Source organism: Balaenoptera ricei, chromosome 5 (assembly GCF_028023285.1).
Source record: "Balaenoptera ricei isolate mBalRic1 chromosome 5, mBalRic1.hap2, whole genome shotgun sequence".
NCBI classification, from domain to species: domain Eukaryota; kingdom Metazoa; phylum Chordata; class Mammalia; order Artiodactyla; family Balaenopteridae; genus Balaenoptera; species Balaenoptera ricei.
The window spans coordinates 92,440,878-92,458,278 of NC_082643.1; the positions used below are offsets into that span (position 1 = coordinate 92,440,878).

Consider the following 17,401-nt stretch of genomic DNA (forward strand, 5'->3'; position numbering starts at 1 on the left):
CAAATACAGGTAATCAAGATGATGGGCATATACACAGGAGATGTTTATTGAGCACCTTCTTTAAGAATTCTCAGGCCTTTATCAACTCTTTTTTTTTTCTCCTTATTACTCATGAGTGCAGAAAAATTCTGTAATAGGAATTTGGCAGATAACAACTTGAAATTTTACATAGTAAAAAAATAGAGGCTCAGAGAGGTTAAGTGACCTCTCACACAGATTGATCTCGGAGTAAACAGCCCCTAAGGTATTGAAACTGATTAATGAATGATAAGAAGACCCCACTGTTTCCTTCTTATTGATGATTTGACTAATGAGGAAGCAAGAATTCTCCTGGCCTAATTCGCATTAAGAGAGCTAAGATAATGAAGCTGTGATTAAATGGCTATTAAACTATTTTTATCAAACAGAGATCAAGCGAGTGTAAGAATCTGGGGATGCAGAGTATAATTGCAATTCTACAAGATGTGGAAAAAATTACTATCATAAGCAGGACATGGTCCTTCCAGAATAGTCTGCATTAAAAATCTTTGGGATACCTCATGCAGTTTTGCACTCTGTGTTTCTCCCTTCAGGCGTCAGCATCTCAGAGTCCCTCACCTCCTCCTTAATTTAGTGGATGTATTCACTCTGGGTGCATTTGGGTGAGTTGAATGCATTGTCTACCCCACCATGTGTAACTGGTTGGAAGATCGTTTTGCCAACTGCTCACAAAGGAACAAGGCCCAGATATTATACACTGGATCCCAAATTTCAATCTTGAGGTGACTTGGGGTGTGTGAAGGGGCAGAATCTACCTTCCTTCAACTGTACCTTTTGAATTATATCACACTTAGTGCAATTCATATAGGGACCCGACAGTTCCAAAGAGAGGTAATGAATCTTCTGGTTTTATTGACTGTTCTGAACTATCGTTTATTAAGGACACGATATGGCTTCTGATTTGTTGCACATTCTGAATTGTGGTTTGTTAGTATACATGTATGTATATCTGTCACTGGAAATTCTTTACACCTTGAGTGAGTTTTTGTTGCTATGCCTTCTTTATTCCTGGAGAGCCCTTAGAGATTGAAGTGTTACAGTCACAAGGACCTTTATTTAGGTCAGAAGAATAGCTGCGGACTTCCTTTATGTAAGGAGAGGCCAAGGTTGAAACCCATCGTGGGAAATGCGGCTTGATAGCCACAGAGTTCCACATGGAAATGTTCCTTGTCTGCTTCCCAACCTTACTTCTGCCTTTCTGCCCCCAGAGGAGACTGAGCTATTTGTGTAGCTGTAGCTCACCACCCAGTTGGTGATCTGCTCTCTCTTTTTCACCGCTCTGCTTTTCTTTTCCAACTTACATGGAGCTAATTAGTATATTTTTATAAAAACAGTAATTTTGAACAATTAGAAAGCAGTATCAGAGCCGAGTCTTGGAAAGGTTATCTTGCAATGGCATTTTTCCTGACTCATGTATTTCCCTGCCCTGTGAACAGACATGTGTTAGTAGGCCAGTGGGCTTTGTCTGCAGCGACTTTCATTTATTTGCTCTGTAAATTGGGACCGAAGCAATAATGGAAAGTGACATTAATTGTTTGAGTTCTTTTGGTCACATGCGTTGCCTTCTCTGGGGTGTTCGATCGTTGAAACTCATAGCAAATTAATTGAAATTGTCAGAATGAGGGACAGTGTCCACTCAACTTTACATGTACGAATATCTGTTGAGTTTCAACACGGAAGTGTCATCAAACTTTCTTCCCAGTCTGCTATGACGGAAGAAAACAGAGATTTTGAAATCATAGCATTCGTGTCTACCTTAATTCAAGAACAACTTTATTAAAACAAATGGTCTTGGAGCACCTCTCTGAGTCACACATATACAAGGATGATAATAAAAAGGTTTAATAATTATTTCTAATGGACACTGCCTGTAAATAATGATTACAGTCCCACTGTTCCATACTGATTTAAGACCAGCCTGCCCCTCCCCCCTCCCCCTCCCCTCCTCCCTCTCCCTCCCCCTCCCCCCCACACAATGCCAGTCTTCCATTCCACAAACCCTCCCCTCCCATGGTGGTTTCAGGAGAGAGGAGACTTTAAATAGTTGGTGGGTTAATCAAGTCTTGTAAATTAATTATGACATTATCAAGCTCCAGTATTTCTGCCATTGTATTTGGTGTACACTCACCCAGGCTTATTAAAGGAACTGAAGAAAACTAGTTAATTTAAGTGTTGTCATTTTGACTTGATTAGAATTATCGTCGTTTGTTTACACTAGGGATAGAACTAAGACACTATTGTATTATGTGATTGAAAGCAAATAGGGGCTTGTAGTATTGCTGGGAAGCCAAACGCAAAATTTAAATTGGAATAAACAAAATTACTAATTTACTGGTAAACATGCTTAACTATTTTTCCTGAGCTCTTTTTGAACTTCAGTGAAGTAAGCCTTTCTGAAAACTGGGATACCTGGAAAAAATATCCAACTTATTGAAAGTGCTTGTGCATGTGCTTGTGTGTGTGTGTGAGTGTGTGTGTGTGTGTGTGTGTGTGTGTGTGTAAGCATGAATGTGTGTGCTTGAGTCATTTTCAAAGATTATATTTATTAGGCAATATGGGGATACTTATATTAGTGTAAATCTGATTTTGAGATGATTTTGAAATGATTTTAAATAATATATATTTCATTTAAATATATATTATTTTAAGATGATTTAAAACAATATATATTTCATTTAAATATAACTTTTATTCAGAATAGTTTAATAACCTGAATTTGGTTTTTGGTACATGGGAGAATCGAAATCAAAATTAAAAGGGAGAGATTGGCATCTTTGGATACCAGATTATGATCCTCTGCAGAAAATAGGAGCAAATTATTTCAGTATCTTTATTATTAAGGTTACATGGACAGAGTCCAGAAGAGTTGAGGGTGAGGGGGATGCTCAATAAAGTCTTATTATTGAATTGAGCAATTTGGATTTTAAAGGATTGACCAATTTATGGAAGGAAGTGGTGCAATTTTGAAGTTAACATTTCACACCTTTTTTTTTTTTAAAGATTTCCTTGTGCCCTTTTTTCTTTTCTTTCTTTCTTTCTTTCTTTCTTTCTTTCTTTCTTTCTTTCTTTCTTTCTTTTTTATTTATTTATGGCCGTGTTGGGTCTTCGTTTCTGTGCGAGGGCTTTCTCTAGCTGTGGCAAGCGGGGGCCACTCTTCATCACGGTGCGCGGGCCTCTCACTATCGCGGCCTCTCGTGTTGCGGAGCACAGGCTCCAGACGCACAGGCTCAGTAATTGTGGCTCACGGGCTCAGTTGCTCCGCGGCATGTGGGATCTTCCCAGACCAGGGCTCGAATCCGTGTCCCCTATATCTGCAGGCAGATTCTCAACCACTGCGCCACCAGGGAAGCCCCATTTCACACCTTCTGATTAGGGTTTACCACCTACACTAGAGTCTAAAAACTCCTAGAATTGTTACTCCACACTGTGTGCCCCAAACCACTTGACTCACAAGGTCAAGTACAGGGCCATTAGGGAGATGGGAACAAATGTTAAAAGTGCCAAATAAAGTCTACCATGAGTATCTATGGCTCTTCTTGCTTTCTTAAATCCAAAACAGAAAGACGTTCATAGTTTTCCTCCTGGATGGAGAATCATCAGTAAGGAGGGAAAGCAATTTTTATGTGAAAATAGAATGTATACGTGATAAACGCCTGCCTAATTTCTCTAGTAATACAATTTGATTTTCTGATTAGCTGTCTTATTCTGTGATTCTTGTAATTTTGTCAGGTCAATTAACTGGAGTTCAGTGCTAGAGAGAAAGGAAGTGTGGCACTGCTGACTTCGTTAGATGTCAGCAGCTTAGGTGTATTTTGTAATAGGATCTGCGTGGGATAATTTAGCTGATATTGTTAATGTCATAGCGTACAGAACTTAAAAAAATGACTTATGAAGCAGGTCAGATTGGACAACGTGAAGTGCTAAAAGAAGGAAAAGAAAGTGATCTACACAACATATATTTTAGGTAAAAAAATGCAGATCAATGAATTATTCAGCAAGTAACCAATGACTGTCTATACTGTATGCCCCGCATTGGCACTGGTTGCCCAGGTACATAAGAATATAGCACATTGACCTATAGACAAGGGGTATAAGCTCCAGTTTGGAAGATCTTGAGTTTTTTGTACAGAGTGCTGAAATAAATGAATATTCTCTTTTATAATACATTGTTTACAGATTCTTTCCCTCCCCTGGTGGGTTCTCAGAGGGGCAGAGTTTTGTCTTGTTTCTCCTTGTGTCTCCAACACTTAGCATGGCCCTGACATACAGTAGGTGTTCAAAAATATTTGTGCAATGCATAACTGAAGATGAGCTTTCCAAGGATGTGTTGGTGGAAATGAGTGTGGCAGGTGGGAAAATGAGTTAAACCATGTTTGGAAGAGCCCCTGTTAGAGGCGATGTTGCCCTAGAAAGTACCCCTGGTCACAAGAAATGAATGCATTCAAGAGATGTTACAAAGTAAGGCTCTACTTAGTGACTGGCCAGGTACAGAGAACTCAAGGTGGTTCCAGAGTTTAGGGCCTGAAGAATTGTTATCCAAACCCAGAAAGTCAAGAGAAACAGCAAGTTTTTTGGTTTTGTTTTTTTGGGTTTTTTTCCACGAAAGGTCCTCAGTTTGGATTTTGAGATAAGGGAGCTCTTATCAGGTAGAAATGTCCAGTAGGCAGTTATAGATTTATGGCTAAAGTTGGGAGAGATGTCAGGGAGAGAAATAAATGTCTATGGAGTGTTCAATGATGAGATTATAATTGAAACCATGGAAGTGTATAGTTTTTCTTGGTATAGTTTCAGTTTGTGGTGGTGTTCAAACAGAGGGTTATCTAAACATTTTGGTGGGTATGCTGTACAGGAGATTGAAACACTATATCTGATGATGCAATAGATGATAATTAAAATGCTCTCAAGCCCTGAGATTCTCTAAATCTTCTCTTTTAGTTAAGGAAACAAGACATAAATATACGGAAAATGACTGTGAACAAGACAGAATCGTATTTAGCAGTGTTAACACTGACACAATAAATAGCTAAATTGGACAGCTCAACAATCAGAGATTGGTACACTAAAGGTATTAATTGATTGCGTGATTCAGACCAAAAGGGATTTGGAATTTAAGGAAGACGTGATCTTGTGTTCTGACTCGGACGTTCCAAATTTCATGTATCGCATATTCATTTGGGTAAACATATTCAGTCTATGCTGATTAATAGATTACTCATCTCCCAATGTGAACTAACTCATGACTTCTTCTGTTGTATTGTTTTTTGCAGAAGATAGATGAGGAGAATGAGGCAAACTTGCTAGCAGTCCTCACAGAGACACTGGACAGTCTCCCTGTGGATGAAGACGGATTGCCCTCATTTGATGCACTGACAGATGGAGATGTGACCACTGAGAATGAGGCCAGTCCTTCCTCCATACCTGATGGCACCCCTCCGCCTCAGGAGACAGAAGAGCCGTCTCTAGTAAGAACCCTTCCTACTGTTTAACAGGAATTGGAGTTGCCTCTGGCTACCCGCTGCGTGGGTATGATGTAGTAACAATAAGGTTTGGATTTTTCGTTTAGACTGATGCCAAAATAATCCCCAAGCACACTCAGAGTTGCAAATTCTGTGATTCTGTGTTGAAAAATGTTGATAATACAGTCTTCATGTGGTCTCACTGCAGTTTTTTAAAACTACCTTTTGTAGGTTTTTATATCTTTTAGTATTATTGATGTTTATGGTTAGAAACTTAGAAAATGTAGACAACTAAAAAGAATAGACAAAAAGTTCACCTGTAATTTCAAATAATCTCTAGTATCAAAAATTATTGAAATCTCTTGTTTTAAGATATATCATGAACATGTTCGTGAATTTTAAATAGATGCATAATTTTGAATGGTTGCATAGTATTTTATTGTTTGGAGATGAACTAATTTATTAAGCAATCCCTTATGGTGGGGATATTTAGTCTTTTTCCTATTTTTTTTCACCATCATAAATTGTATGATAATTGACATATTTGTAGTTTTATTCTCATGCATATTATTTTAGAAATAGAAGGTAGATCAAAGAGTATGCAGTATTTCAAGGCTTTGGATCCATAATTCTTATGAAGACTGGAAAATAATAGCACATTTGCCACCTAAGTTACCTAAATTTATGGTAGGCAATGAAGAGTAGATTTATTGGCAATGAAGAGTGAATTTTCTTTTCAGTGCAGTACTCGACCAGGATTTTATTAGTTCTAAGACACAGTTTACCTTCTCAGCTATGGTAGCCATTTGTCATTTGCCATAAATCTGATGTAATAGCATGCAATGTAAATTATGGAATGCCATCCTGCAAACTTTAATAGTGTGCTTTGGCCTGCCATCTAGGTGTTGTTTCTCTCCCGTCTCTAAGTTTCTATATGTTAAAAGCATTCCATGTAAACCTGTGGAGACCCTACTTATATGCCTTTCCATTTCGAGATTTCTGGTTTAGAGGAGAATATCTCATAAGCAATGGTAACATATGTATTCCCCAGTTTTTCCATGTGCCAGTGTCATTGGCTTTGCTGCCTAAGACTCTGATTTTTCTTTTTTAAATTTATTTATTTATTTATTTATTTTTGGCTATGTTGGGTCTTCGTTTCTGTGTGAGGGCTTTCTCCAGTTCCGGCGAGCGGGGGCCACTCTTCATCGCGGTGCGCGGGCCTCTCACTGTCGCGGCCTCTCCCATTGCGGAGCACAGGCTCCAGACGTGCAGGCTCAGTAGTTGTGGCTCACGGGCCTAGCCGCTTTGCGGCATGTGGGATCTTCCCAGACCAGGGCTCGAACCCATGTCCCCTGCATTGGCAGGGAGATTCTTAACCACTGCGCCACCAGGGAAGCCCCTAGACTCTGATTTCTTTACATGGATACCCAACGATTTTCATCCACACAGTGGTTTCAGTTGGGAGGGGCTGTTGACTCAGAGTCATACTACATATCCCATCAGGGAGGTCCTGGAAGGCCAGCAAGTCAAATGAAGAGAAAGAGGTCAAAAGAGATGAAATGCTTTGCCTAAGCCAGAACCCAGATCTCTTGATCTACAGGCCAGGACTCTACCTACTTAAAAATTCTTTTTAGTGAAAGCCACTCTTTTATCTGAAATATTATTTGAATCAGTAGTGTTTTACACTTGATTGTGAAACATGATTCAAAACATCACAGAATCTTTTCTTTATTGCCCCTTGATTCATTTGGGTTATTGAGGGGGAAATGTACAGCCCCCCCCGCCCCCCAAATCCCCTAGTCTTCATTTAGTAAAGCAGCTTTTCTCACCTCATAGGTATTTGGAAATCCTTTTAGGAAGATTCTTCTGGCTTACTTTATCTAAAAGAAAAATTAAGGTAGATACTACTAAGTCTCAAATGTAGGAGAAGGTAACGCTTTCACAGTTTGTAGTGTAATGCCAAACTTTTTCTTACTTTTTTTAAAAAAATTTAATTATTAATTAATTTATTTATGGCTGTGTTGGGTCTTCGTTTCTGTGTGAGGGCTTTCTCTAGTTGCGGCGAGCGGGGACCACTCTTCATCGCGGTGCGTGGGCCTCTCACTATCGCGGCCTCTCTTGTTGCGGAGCACAGGCTCCAGACGCGCAGGCTCAGCAATTGTGGCTCACGGTCCCAGTTGCTCCGCGGCATGTGGGATCTTCCCAGACCAGGGCTCGAACCCGTGTCCCCTGTACTGGCAGGCAGATTCTCAACCACTGCGCCACCAGGGAAGCCCCTTTTTCTTACTTTTTAAAAATGTTTCCTTAGTGCTATTGTGCTAAGGTGTACTATGATTAGAGTGAATTCATTTTTGTAATTAAAATTAATTAATTTTAAGTTTAAAATTTCAACAGCTTATTCTAATGCTGAAAAGATGCCTAACGTTTCTTGCTTTCTCTCTTCCTTGATATGTTTCTAGCTTAAGAAGCTCTTACTGGCACCAGCCAACACTCAGCTAAGTTATAATGAATGCAGTGGCCTCAGTACCCACAACCATGCAAACCATAATCACAGGATCAGAACAAACCCTGCAGTTGTTAAGGTACAAATGTAAAGTTTTTTTTTAATACGGGAGGGGAAATCACAAGGGACTTTGGCTTAAAGCTATAAAATAAACAATAGGTTTCTATGTGTTAATTCAGCTGGAATCCTGCAGCGGCTTCCTAATGGTGAAACAGATTATGAAATGGGTTTCCAAAAGCAATACTCTACCTATTTTAAACTAGGAAGAGTTCATCAATGCTTTGTCTTTGGACGATTGAAATGAAAGTTCTACTGTCTGTTACTTCTTGCCTACTTTATTAATACACGCAGCAACGTGGGCTACAATACAATTTGCTGATAGTCTGGTATCATCTATGAGTGACTTTAAGATGCTGGATTACCATTTTACCAGCTGTCTAACCTGAGAAAGATTGCTCTGGAATCACCACAAAAGATCTATCTCTGCCATTAATTGCATGGAATGCTGGCAATGACATAATTCAGTTAGCGGGCTGTATTAAACAATGTTTGTCTTGCCATTCACTGTGAGTGAAAACGGAGCGTTAAGGGGTACTTAAGAGAATTGTGAATACTGGGCTCCGGCAATCAGTGGCAAATTAAGGTTTAAACCGGCGTTTTTTTTTTTTTTTTATTCACAGTAAAGGCGCTGTAGGGTCTTGTTAGTTACATGTTGCTGAGTAGGAACATTGAAATGTAGGAGAAATGAAATAAAAAGCTGCATAAATGTCATTTAGGAATTTTAAATGTAATTTTCTTTCCTTGTTCTGCAAACAATTATTCACAGCTCATAGATCCAGTACACTTAGACTGAACACTTCATTGAAAATCTCATCTCTTCAGAAAACCTATATCCATTCTGATAAGGTTCAGTTCACCAATTTTAGCTTTCTTTATGCCTTGCTTTTAAGACCGAGAATTCATGGAGCAATAAAGCGAAGAGCATCTGTCAACAGCAAAAGCCACAAAGACGTCCCTGCTCGGAGCTTCTCAAGTATCTGACCACAAATGATGACCCTCCTCACACCAAACCCACAGAGAACCGGAACAGCAGCAGAGACAAATGCACCTCCAAAAAGAAGGCCCACACACAATCTCAGTCGCAACATTTACAAGGTAGGCTGTGGACCCAAACACAAGCTGCGGGTGAGGGTGCAGAGGGCAGGGCAAGCCTGCACTGGGCTGAGGAGACCCAAACTTCGGGCTTCTGTTCCATCGGTGTCTCTCTTGAAGGAGAACTCAGCACTTTATGATAGCTGGGGGGAAAAAAATCCTTCCTTGGACACAGGTTGAACATATCCTATTTAGCTGAGATACAGCCTAATTCACAGTCACCAGAAGGCACCTGAAATGTTAGCCGGGTGGGGAGCCAGGGGTGGTGCAGAGGGAATTGCAACATCAGATGAGGTTTGTAGGAACCTCTGAATTGCTGAGACAACTGAAGCTCTGAGCAAGCCGGGCTAGCCAATTCATGAAAGAGCTTTTATTTTTTTCCCTTCCAATAATGGAAAAAAAAAAATGAGGCACTGTTGATTTGCTTGCTGTCTATCCCTCATGAAATAGTAAATAGTATTTACGCAGTCTCTCATTTATGATGTGCATTCTTCTTTTTTCTAGACTACATGGTATACTCACAAATTTTATTTTGTAAATAAGGATTTGGAAATTCCTGGATATTTAAAAAATTTGCTTTCTATTTAAAAAATATAAGCTTATATTGCACTAAACATCTGGGGTGATTTTTATTGTCCCCATACGTTACTAGAAGGCTGATCATCCTGAGGCAGATCAGGGTGATTTGGGGAAAATCGCTGTTAGCAAAGATACATTTTCTTTCTTTCTTTCTTTTCTTTCTTTCTTTCTTTCCTTCTTTCCTTCTTTCTTTCTTTCTTTCTTTCTTTCTTTCTTTCTTTCTTTCTTTCTTTCTTTCTTTCTTTCCTTCTTTCTTTCTTTCTTTTTCTTTCTTTCTTCCCTCCTTTCTTTCTTTGTCTTCCTTCAAAATATTCTAATTGTAGAGGCCCAACGAGAGCCTGTAGAAAGTTGCCGTTGCTTTAAAATATTTAACTTCCACGTCATCTGTACCTCTGACTTTGTAGTGGAAGTAGACACGTTCTAAAATAGCAGTTATAAACATCCACCTCTTTTTTTTTTTCCCTTTTGTTTCCCCAATTCCCCTTCCAGCTGCAGAGTGGTAGCCCCTGATCCCTGTTTTGAACCATGATTATTTCATACAGGTATGCTGTTGCTGCTGCTTTTAATACGTCTTTTCTTCTCCAGTGTTTTGAATTTCACTCTCTTATCCCTACCTCACCATAAACCTGGGATTTTCATATTCCTTTAATATTTTTAATTGGCTCTCAATTAGATTTTCCCTGGTGGATATCTCAAAATCACCGTCCATCCCTTTCTGTCCGTTCAAGGAAATATATTTATCAAAATGGGCCACAGTCTCTCAGTTTGCTGCACCCTGACTGGCCTCTCACATGCATGCGCTGGAACAGTTTTCTCAGTGCAGAACCAGACGTGCTGTGGGATTCTAGTGGGTGACCTGAAATGAGGAATTCACTGGGCTACACCCCACATGGTGCTGGGCATATGTTCATTTTCTGGAACTGAATCTGAAGCCTCAAACTTGCTGGAACCCTGTAGTCAGTGAACCTAGTCCAGCAACACATGTTTTAAAGTGGGGGGTTTTTTGTCTTTTTTAAAAATTTTACTTGGTCCTTTTGGATTTCGAGGGTTTATTAATTTTGTCAATCCATGTACCACTAAATATTATTGTAATCTGTTACAAACCATGGCAGTGAAGAACTAAATTGGCCTGTGAAAGACATATACTTTAGATAAAACCTGCTGTATGTAGGGTTTGTTTTTTTTTTAAGGTATATATCTGTGGTGAGGCATCAAAAGTATATCCCAGAATAGAACAAAGCTTGTTAAACAACAACAACCAAAAAAAAAAAAAAAAAATTCCTGTAGTTACTAGAGGTGTAAAAGAAAATAAACATGCAAACATGGCTGGTTGTTAATAACCAACAGGAAATAAATGCTGGGTTTCAGGGATTATTTAAATTATTATTCAAAATTTTAATGTAGAAAATATATGAACAATTAGAGACAATTAACTAAGAGGATTTTCTGAGGTTGCCTTATTGAACATATTGTCATTTTTTTTGCACGGAGCTTCACGTGTGCTCTCTGTACCATTGTAGGGTCCATTTCTTTTCACTTCCCTAGGATAATGGTCTGGACTTGGGCGATTGTATGGTCCCGTTTATTCATTTATTGATTCATTTACTAATGCAGTCATTCATCAAAGATATCATGATCTTCATGAAAAAGATTCATTCCTGTCCTCAAGGATCTTAGAGTCTCTGGTCTACCAGTCATTGCAACAGTGTGGATTAAACTTCCAGTAAACCAAATCAAAGCTCCTCTAGTGGTAGTTTTTGTGAGCGTGGGCTTATTTTGGGATTAGATTCTGGATTCGCTTTGAAGCTGTGCCCTTCCTGTGGCCCTCATTTCCTGTTTGCATTTTGTCCCACGAAATATGACCACTGCCTGTTCCTTTCCTTCCATTGCCATAGGCCTTACTTTTACCCAACTATCAGAATTTGGGGGATCTTCCTTTAAGCATTCCAGATAGGCTACCCTACACCTTGAAAACTGGAATTTCAGTGACTGATTTTCAATGTACATTATTGTGTGACATCGCACATATTCATACCTGGTGATATTTTGTATAGAACCTTTATGTGTTATCTTAATTATTAGTTGAGCACCATAGAAGTTGGTAAAGTTCCTTCATAAGTGTGTTCTTTTTGAAAGGCTCATTATGTCAGACATATTAAAAAGTTAATGTCAAATCAGTTCATTTATTGTTATATCTGAAAAAGCCAATCAATCAATGTACCTAATTTGCACAAGACAGCATGAGCTTCGTATTTCTGGATGCACATTGGATAGATGATAAACCATACAATTGTTTAAAAACGAAATCTAAATCTACAAATTAAATGCTATGTAAATACTACTTGTATATGTAAATGCTATTTGTCCAAGTAAAGTACCTAATTTCAACCTAATTTGGACATAAATAGTATTTTCACATTTCAAAGGGCCTTAATTACTGGTGTTGATTAATTTCCTTTAATATCTATTGAACGCAATTCCTTTTGATAATAGGGGAAAGAAAACATATTCAGGGCCCGACTCTGCCAGTAACTAGTTTTATGGCCCTGGAAATATCATGCAGCATCTTAGGTCTCAGGTTTTTCATCCATAAAATAAGAAAGTTTATTCTAAAGACCTTTTTGGTTTCAAGTCCATGATTTTCATTACATAAATGACTACCTCTTGACCTTTTGAAAGTAGTTATTTTAATGAAAGAAAGTTGACAAAATCTACATACATATAAAAATATCTTTATAGATAAGCATATATATACGTAATATGTGGACGTATATCCCAAGTACGTTTCTCATCATGTTTTCCCCTCCTTCTGTTCAAAAGACAAGACTGCCAAGGAGAAGCAATTGAAATTTTGGAGTGAGAAGATTCTTACTCCACCCTTCATAACTGGGAAATGCCTCCTGTAGGAGGGTAAGATTTAGGAAGCAGAAAAAGAAGTAGATGAGCTCTCTTTGCAAGTCTATAGGTCTCTCAACTGATAAACAGTAGTCTTCCTTTAGTTGTCTATCAGATTTGGGGATCTGAAGGCCTTTTAAACTATCTGGGTCAGTGTCCACAATTTGCCATAATCTCTCACTTAATTGTCAGTGAATAGAATAGTTCTTGAGTGAGCTTTGGCCTCATAGAGATAACCTATTCTCAGGGCTAGATATAAAATTATACATTTTAGGAGAAAAATCAACTGAATATTCATAACGTTCTGTTGTCTTGTAGTTACTCTGCTGTTTTCTTGCCTAAACAAACCGTGTACTATATTCCAAATTAAAATAGAAAACATTATTTCTCTCTGATGGTCTGATGCAAATTTTGTATCCTTAACAGGGATGCTACATTTTGGGGAAAATTCTGTTTTCGTATGTGTTTTCAAATGATAGTTTACTGATGCAAACGTTGTTTGGAATTTGTTTTAGCATAATGGATTGTTGTCTGAGTTTGATCCAATATTCAGGGACTTCCTTACTTTAGTTTTCCGGTTTCCAGTTTCCAACTTGACTTGTAGAAAGAAAACAAATCTGAAAAACTCTCAATATTTCATAATTAGTTTCCTTTTTTTTCCTTTAGCCAAACCAACAACTTTATCTCTTCCTCTGACCCCAGAGTCACCAAAGTAAGTATTACGAAATGTAACCATTTTCAGAAAGGGAAGGGGGTTCTAATACATTTGGCTACAGCAACTCCATTTCAGTTTGTTTTTATAAATGTGCCATATCTTCCAGTGACCCCAAGGGTTCCCCATTTGAGAACAAGACTATTGAACGAACCTTAAGTGTGGAACTCTCTGGAACTGCAGGTAAGCCTTACATTTCACTTGGATCTTTTTGTGTGGGTGAGTCTGTATGTGAAATATATATTAGCGTATATTCTCTATGTGATTAATGAAATTCACAAAGAGTACAAACAACATTGGATAAGAAGTTATCTATAAATATTTTCAGTTGTTTATTTTTTTAAGAGGAGACGTTTATTGTGTGTCACACCTGGGCCAGACCCTCTGATATATATCATTGATTTGGATCCACAAATAAACCTATTTCCGATTAAGACCCTAAAACTTGAGTAGGAGGAGAAATTAACATTTATTGGTCTTCCACTCAATAGATACGCCAAGCGTATAAGTGGTTTTAGCTGATTTCATAACGACCTCATGAAGATGGTGGTAGTATTTTTCATTTTTAAGATGAGAAAATAAGGTTCAGAGATGTTAAGTAACTTGCCCAAGATTGCAGAGCTAGAAAGCAAAGAGCAAAGGTTTGAACTCAGGTTTACTAATTATCAATACTTCACTTGAAATATTTTCTTACTCTCCATTGTACTCAACAGTGTAATGCTCTCCTATATATATTACCATTTTTATATCTTTCCAGTAAAGGAGAAAAATGAAAATATGTCCATTCACCAAAACAAAATGTTCTTATATGTTTTAAACAAGAGCAATTTCCTTCACCGTTTGGACTTCTTAGTTTATCTGGCCAGTCTTACTTCACATTCTGAAGAGGAAGAAGCTTTAAAAACTTGAACTAACCCCTGAGAAACTTACAAATCCAAAGAGTTCCTAGGCAGACTTCTGAGTTGGCTGCAAATGGTACCTTTGCAGTAAGTGGTTAGGTTTAGGCACTTGAACCCCACCAGAAAGTGAATCTGAGGATGTCTGTACAAGAAGTTCCTAGGCTCTGGCCATTGCTGATAAGGGTAAAGGAACAGAAAGTTAAACAAATGCTTTCAGCCAGAACTATGGTGCCTACACACACCGTGGTCATTGTTACTAAGTTTAATTTCACCCTTTGAGTTTGCTAAATTACCTCCTTATGAAAGGTCTATTGCATGATTGCATGATTTGCTCAAGCAGTAGAGCAGTTAATTTCATGGTATTTATATATATTTTATGTGTGTGTCTGCAAGTATAAATATATCGTTATATAATAATACATGTACACACATGTATTCACATATAAAGAATATATATAACATCATTTCTTAAATAAATTACAATTACACATGTGATATAAGTAACTTGTGTGTGCGTCTATTATGTGCAGTAGAGGCCTTCTTGTCTGACCAATGAGTGAGTATTTGGTGGTTTTATCTAAAAAGTTGATTGAAGTATACACAGTTTAATCATTTCACTTTTGCTTAAAACATACGAATTATACATTCAAATATAAAATTTTTGGTATAAGACAGAGAGACCTTTGCACTGAACTTAAATGTACTAACTAGGGATCCATTCATCTTTCTGGCACAAACTTCACTAATAATGCATCATAGATGGTATTCACGTTTCGTTTCTTGCTTTTTGAAGGAAAATAATTAAGGGTATTTGTGTGGTAGTCTGAGTGCAGAATCATTCTAGGTTTTTATGATTTTTTAATATAAATCATAATCAGAATTCCTTATGTTTTCCCATACCATCCACCTACAACTAATTTGACAGCCCTTCTTTTAGTAACATACCTTTATCGGGTCTTTTAATAGAAAAAACTTTTCTTACTAATATTTTCTTACTAACATTCATTCAGTTACATAATATTTTATTATCTGACATAATTGCAGTCACCAGTACAATGGACATTAACGGATTTGGGAAAATACATTACCTTGGCTATAGTAACAACCAGCTGAAAGGAATCCATTAACTAGGAGTGTTCAGGATGCTGTAGGTGTAAGTTGCTTTGGTTTAGAGAGGATTGAGAAAGCTTCCACTGTATATACCGATACCAAGCTTTCCATTAAAGAAACATTTTTTTATTTTTCTCTGATTATAAATAATATAAGCTTACTATAAAAGATGTCCAAAATACAAACTAGTGGAAAAATTGTGTATAGTTCTAAATTGTTTTCTATGGATATTTTTACATCTGTGATCATTTTGTATATACATAATTTTGCATTCTGATTTTTCAGTTAACATTTTAATAAGGAAGTTTTATATTATCACAGACCCTTTATTATCAGGCTTTTCTTAGTGTGCTGTATAACATTAGTTTGAGTAGGTACATGTATCAAAATGTATCAAAATTTAATTATACTTTTATTGTTACACATTTAGGTTGTTTTAAAGTGTTACCATTTTGAAATAGCATGCAGTGGAAATCTTTGTTCATAAATTGTTTAAATCTTATTTTTCTCAAAATAAACTACTAGTAGTTATTAACATGAATATAAGGATATAAATATCTTGGGGGCTTCTGATACATATTACCCCATTGCTTTCCAAAAGAGGTGTTTCCACTTACAGTCCTATTATCACTATGTGGATATATTTGCTTTATTACATCCTTGCTAGCATTGGGTATCTTCGTTTTTAAAACATTTTGCTCATTTATGTGTATAACATTTCATTTAAATTGCATTCCTTGTACTCATGAGATTATGGTGTTACAAAAAAGCACTTACTTTTATTTTCTTCTTGTCAGAAGTTTTATTATTTCTCTTACTGACCTAATTTTAAATATTTTAGTTATACATTTGAAAGGTTAGTAGGCTACACTGTTGAGAATTTATAGAAGATACTTTAAAAAAATACTTAGCATCCTAAAAATATATACAGTGGATTTATTTCTGTTGGTGAACCAGAATTCATCTTACTAGTTTAAACCCCTTTTTCTTAGTGCTTTGAAAGAGTATTGAGTACAATGGAAATCAATTTACCAACATATATAACATATATAATACCTGCTCTATGCTTGCAACACAGTAGGTCTTGGGGAATATATATCAAGCATAAGACATAGAGACTAATCCATGCAAAGCATGGACTATTGTACTTGGCTCATAGTAGGTGCTAAATAAATGTTCTTGTTTTTAAGATGTGGGCTTATAGTCAGTTGGGAAAGTAACACATATTGTCCAAGTAGCATGAAGGGAAAATATTATTTACTGTTTATAATGTTTTGCTACTTTCTAAAGAAGGTGGGCTCAGAGGTTGGTTTTTCGTTTGTTGAGCATGGTGGTAATGAGTGCAGATACAAATTACACAAGCTGATGTATGGCCAAATTGCATTACATGCAAGAAGGGAATTCTAGCTACAGGAAAATCAAGGGATGAAGAAGAACTTGGAGGCTGTAGAAGGTGGCTAGAAGGAGACATTTGAAACCTGCTCGGAGGATGGTGTAGGGAGGAGGAGATTGGGGGAGAAGAGGGTTTTTTTTTTGATAGAGCTACTGTGTGTTTGAAGTGCTAGACAATGTGTAATGTTCATGACCTCCATCCCCACTAAACATCTTCAGTGAAATTTGTTGTGTAATAGCGTTTGGAGGATATGACAAACACTGATTGTGCCTCAAGAGAATCACCAAAGGGAGAAAATAAGCTTTCAAAGGGAACCCTGTAACATGGCTTCAAGTTAAATACCATGATTGTGCAAAAGATTGAAAAGAATTGTAGAGACAGTTCAGGACTGAAGGAAGCATTAAGGCAATACCATTAGGCAGTGAGTGACAGAGTTGATCTGTGGAAAGGAGTTTGGAGGAAATTGAGCGCTCCACTGACTTGGGGTGCCTTAAGGGAGAAAAATATTTGCATCTGATTTTTAAGTGTGTGGGTGGAAAGGAGAGGAGATATTGATGGAGCAGAAGATACTGTATTGTAAATTGAAACATAAAATTGCCAGTATTCAACATTTTTGACATACCAAAAAAATTGGCAGTTTCGTGTGATACTACCTGAACTAAG

The 17,401-nt window shown here is 37.4% G+C and overlaps 1 protein-coding gene across 4 annotated transcripts in view; it reads left to right on the plus strand.

Moving 5' to 3' along the window:
• PPARGC1A (PPARG coactivator 1 alpha) overlaps positions 1-17,401 on the plus strand; it is a 112,228-nt gene that overhangs the window by 65,370 nt on the left and 29,457 nt on the right. For all 4 annotated transcript variants that reach the window (XM_059923255.1, XM_059923254.1, XM_059923256.1 and 1 more), the window contains exons 3-7: positions 5,307-5,501; positions 7,955-8,077; positions 8,949-9,153; positions 13,291-13,336; positions 13,446-13,519. In XM_059923255.1, the coding sequence (XP_059779238.1) occupies positions 5,307-5,501; positions 7,955-8,077; positions 8,949-9,153; positions 13,291-13,336; positions 13,446-13,519 (643 nt within the window). The remainder of the gene's footprint in view (positions 1-5,306; positions 5,502-7,954; positions 8,078-8,948; positions 9,154-13,290; positions 13,337-13,445; positions 13,520-17,401) is intronic.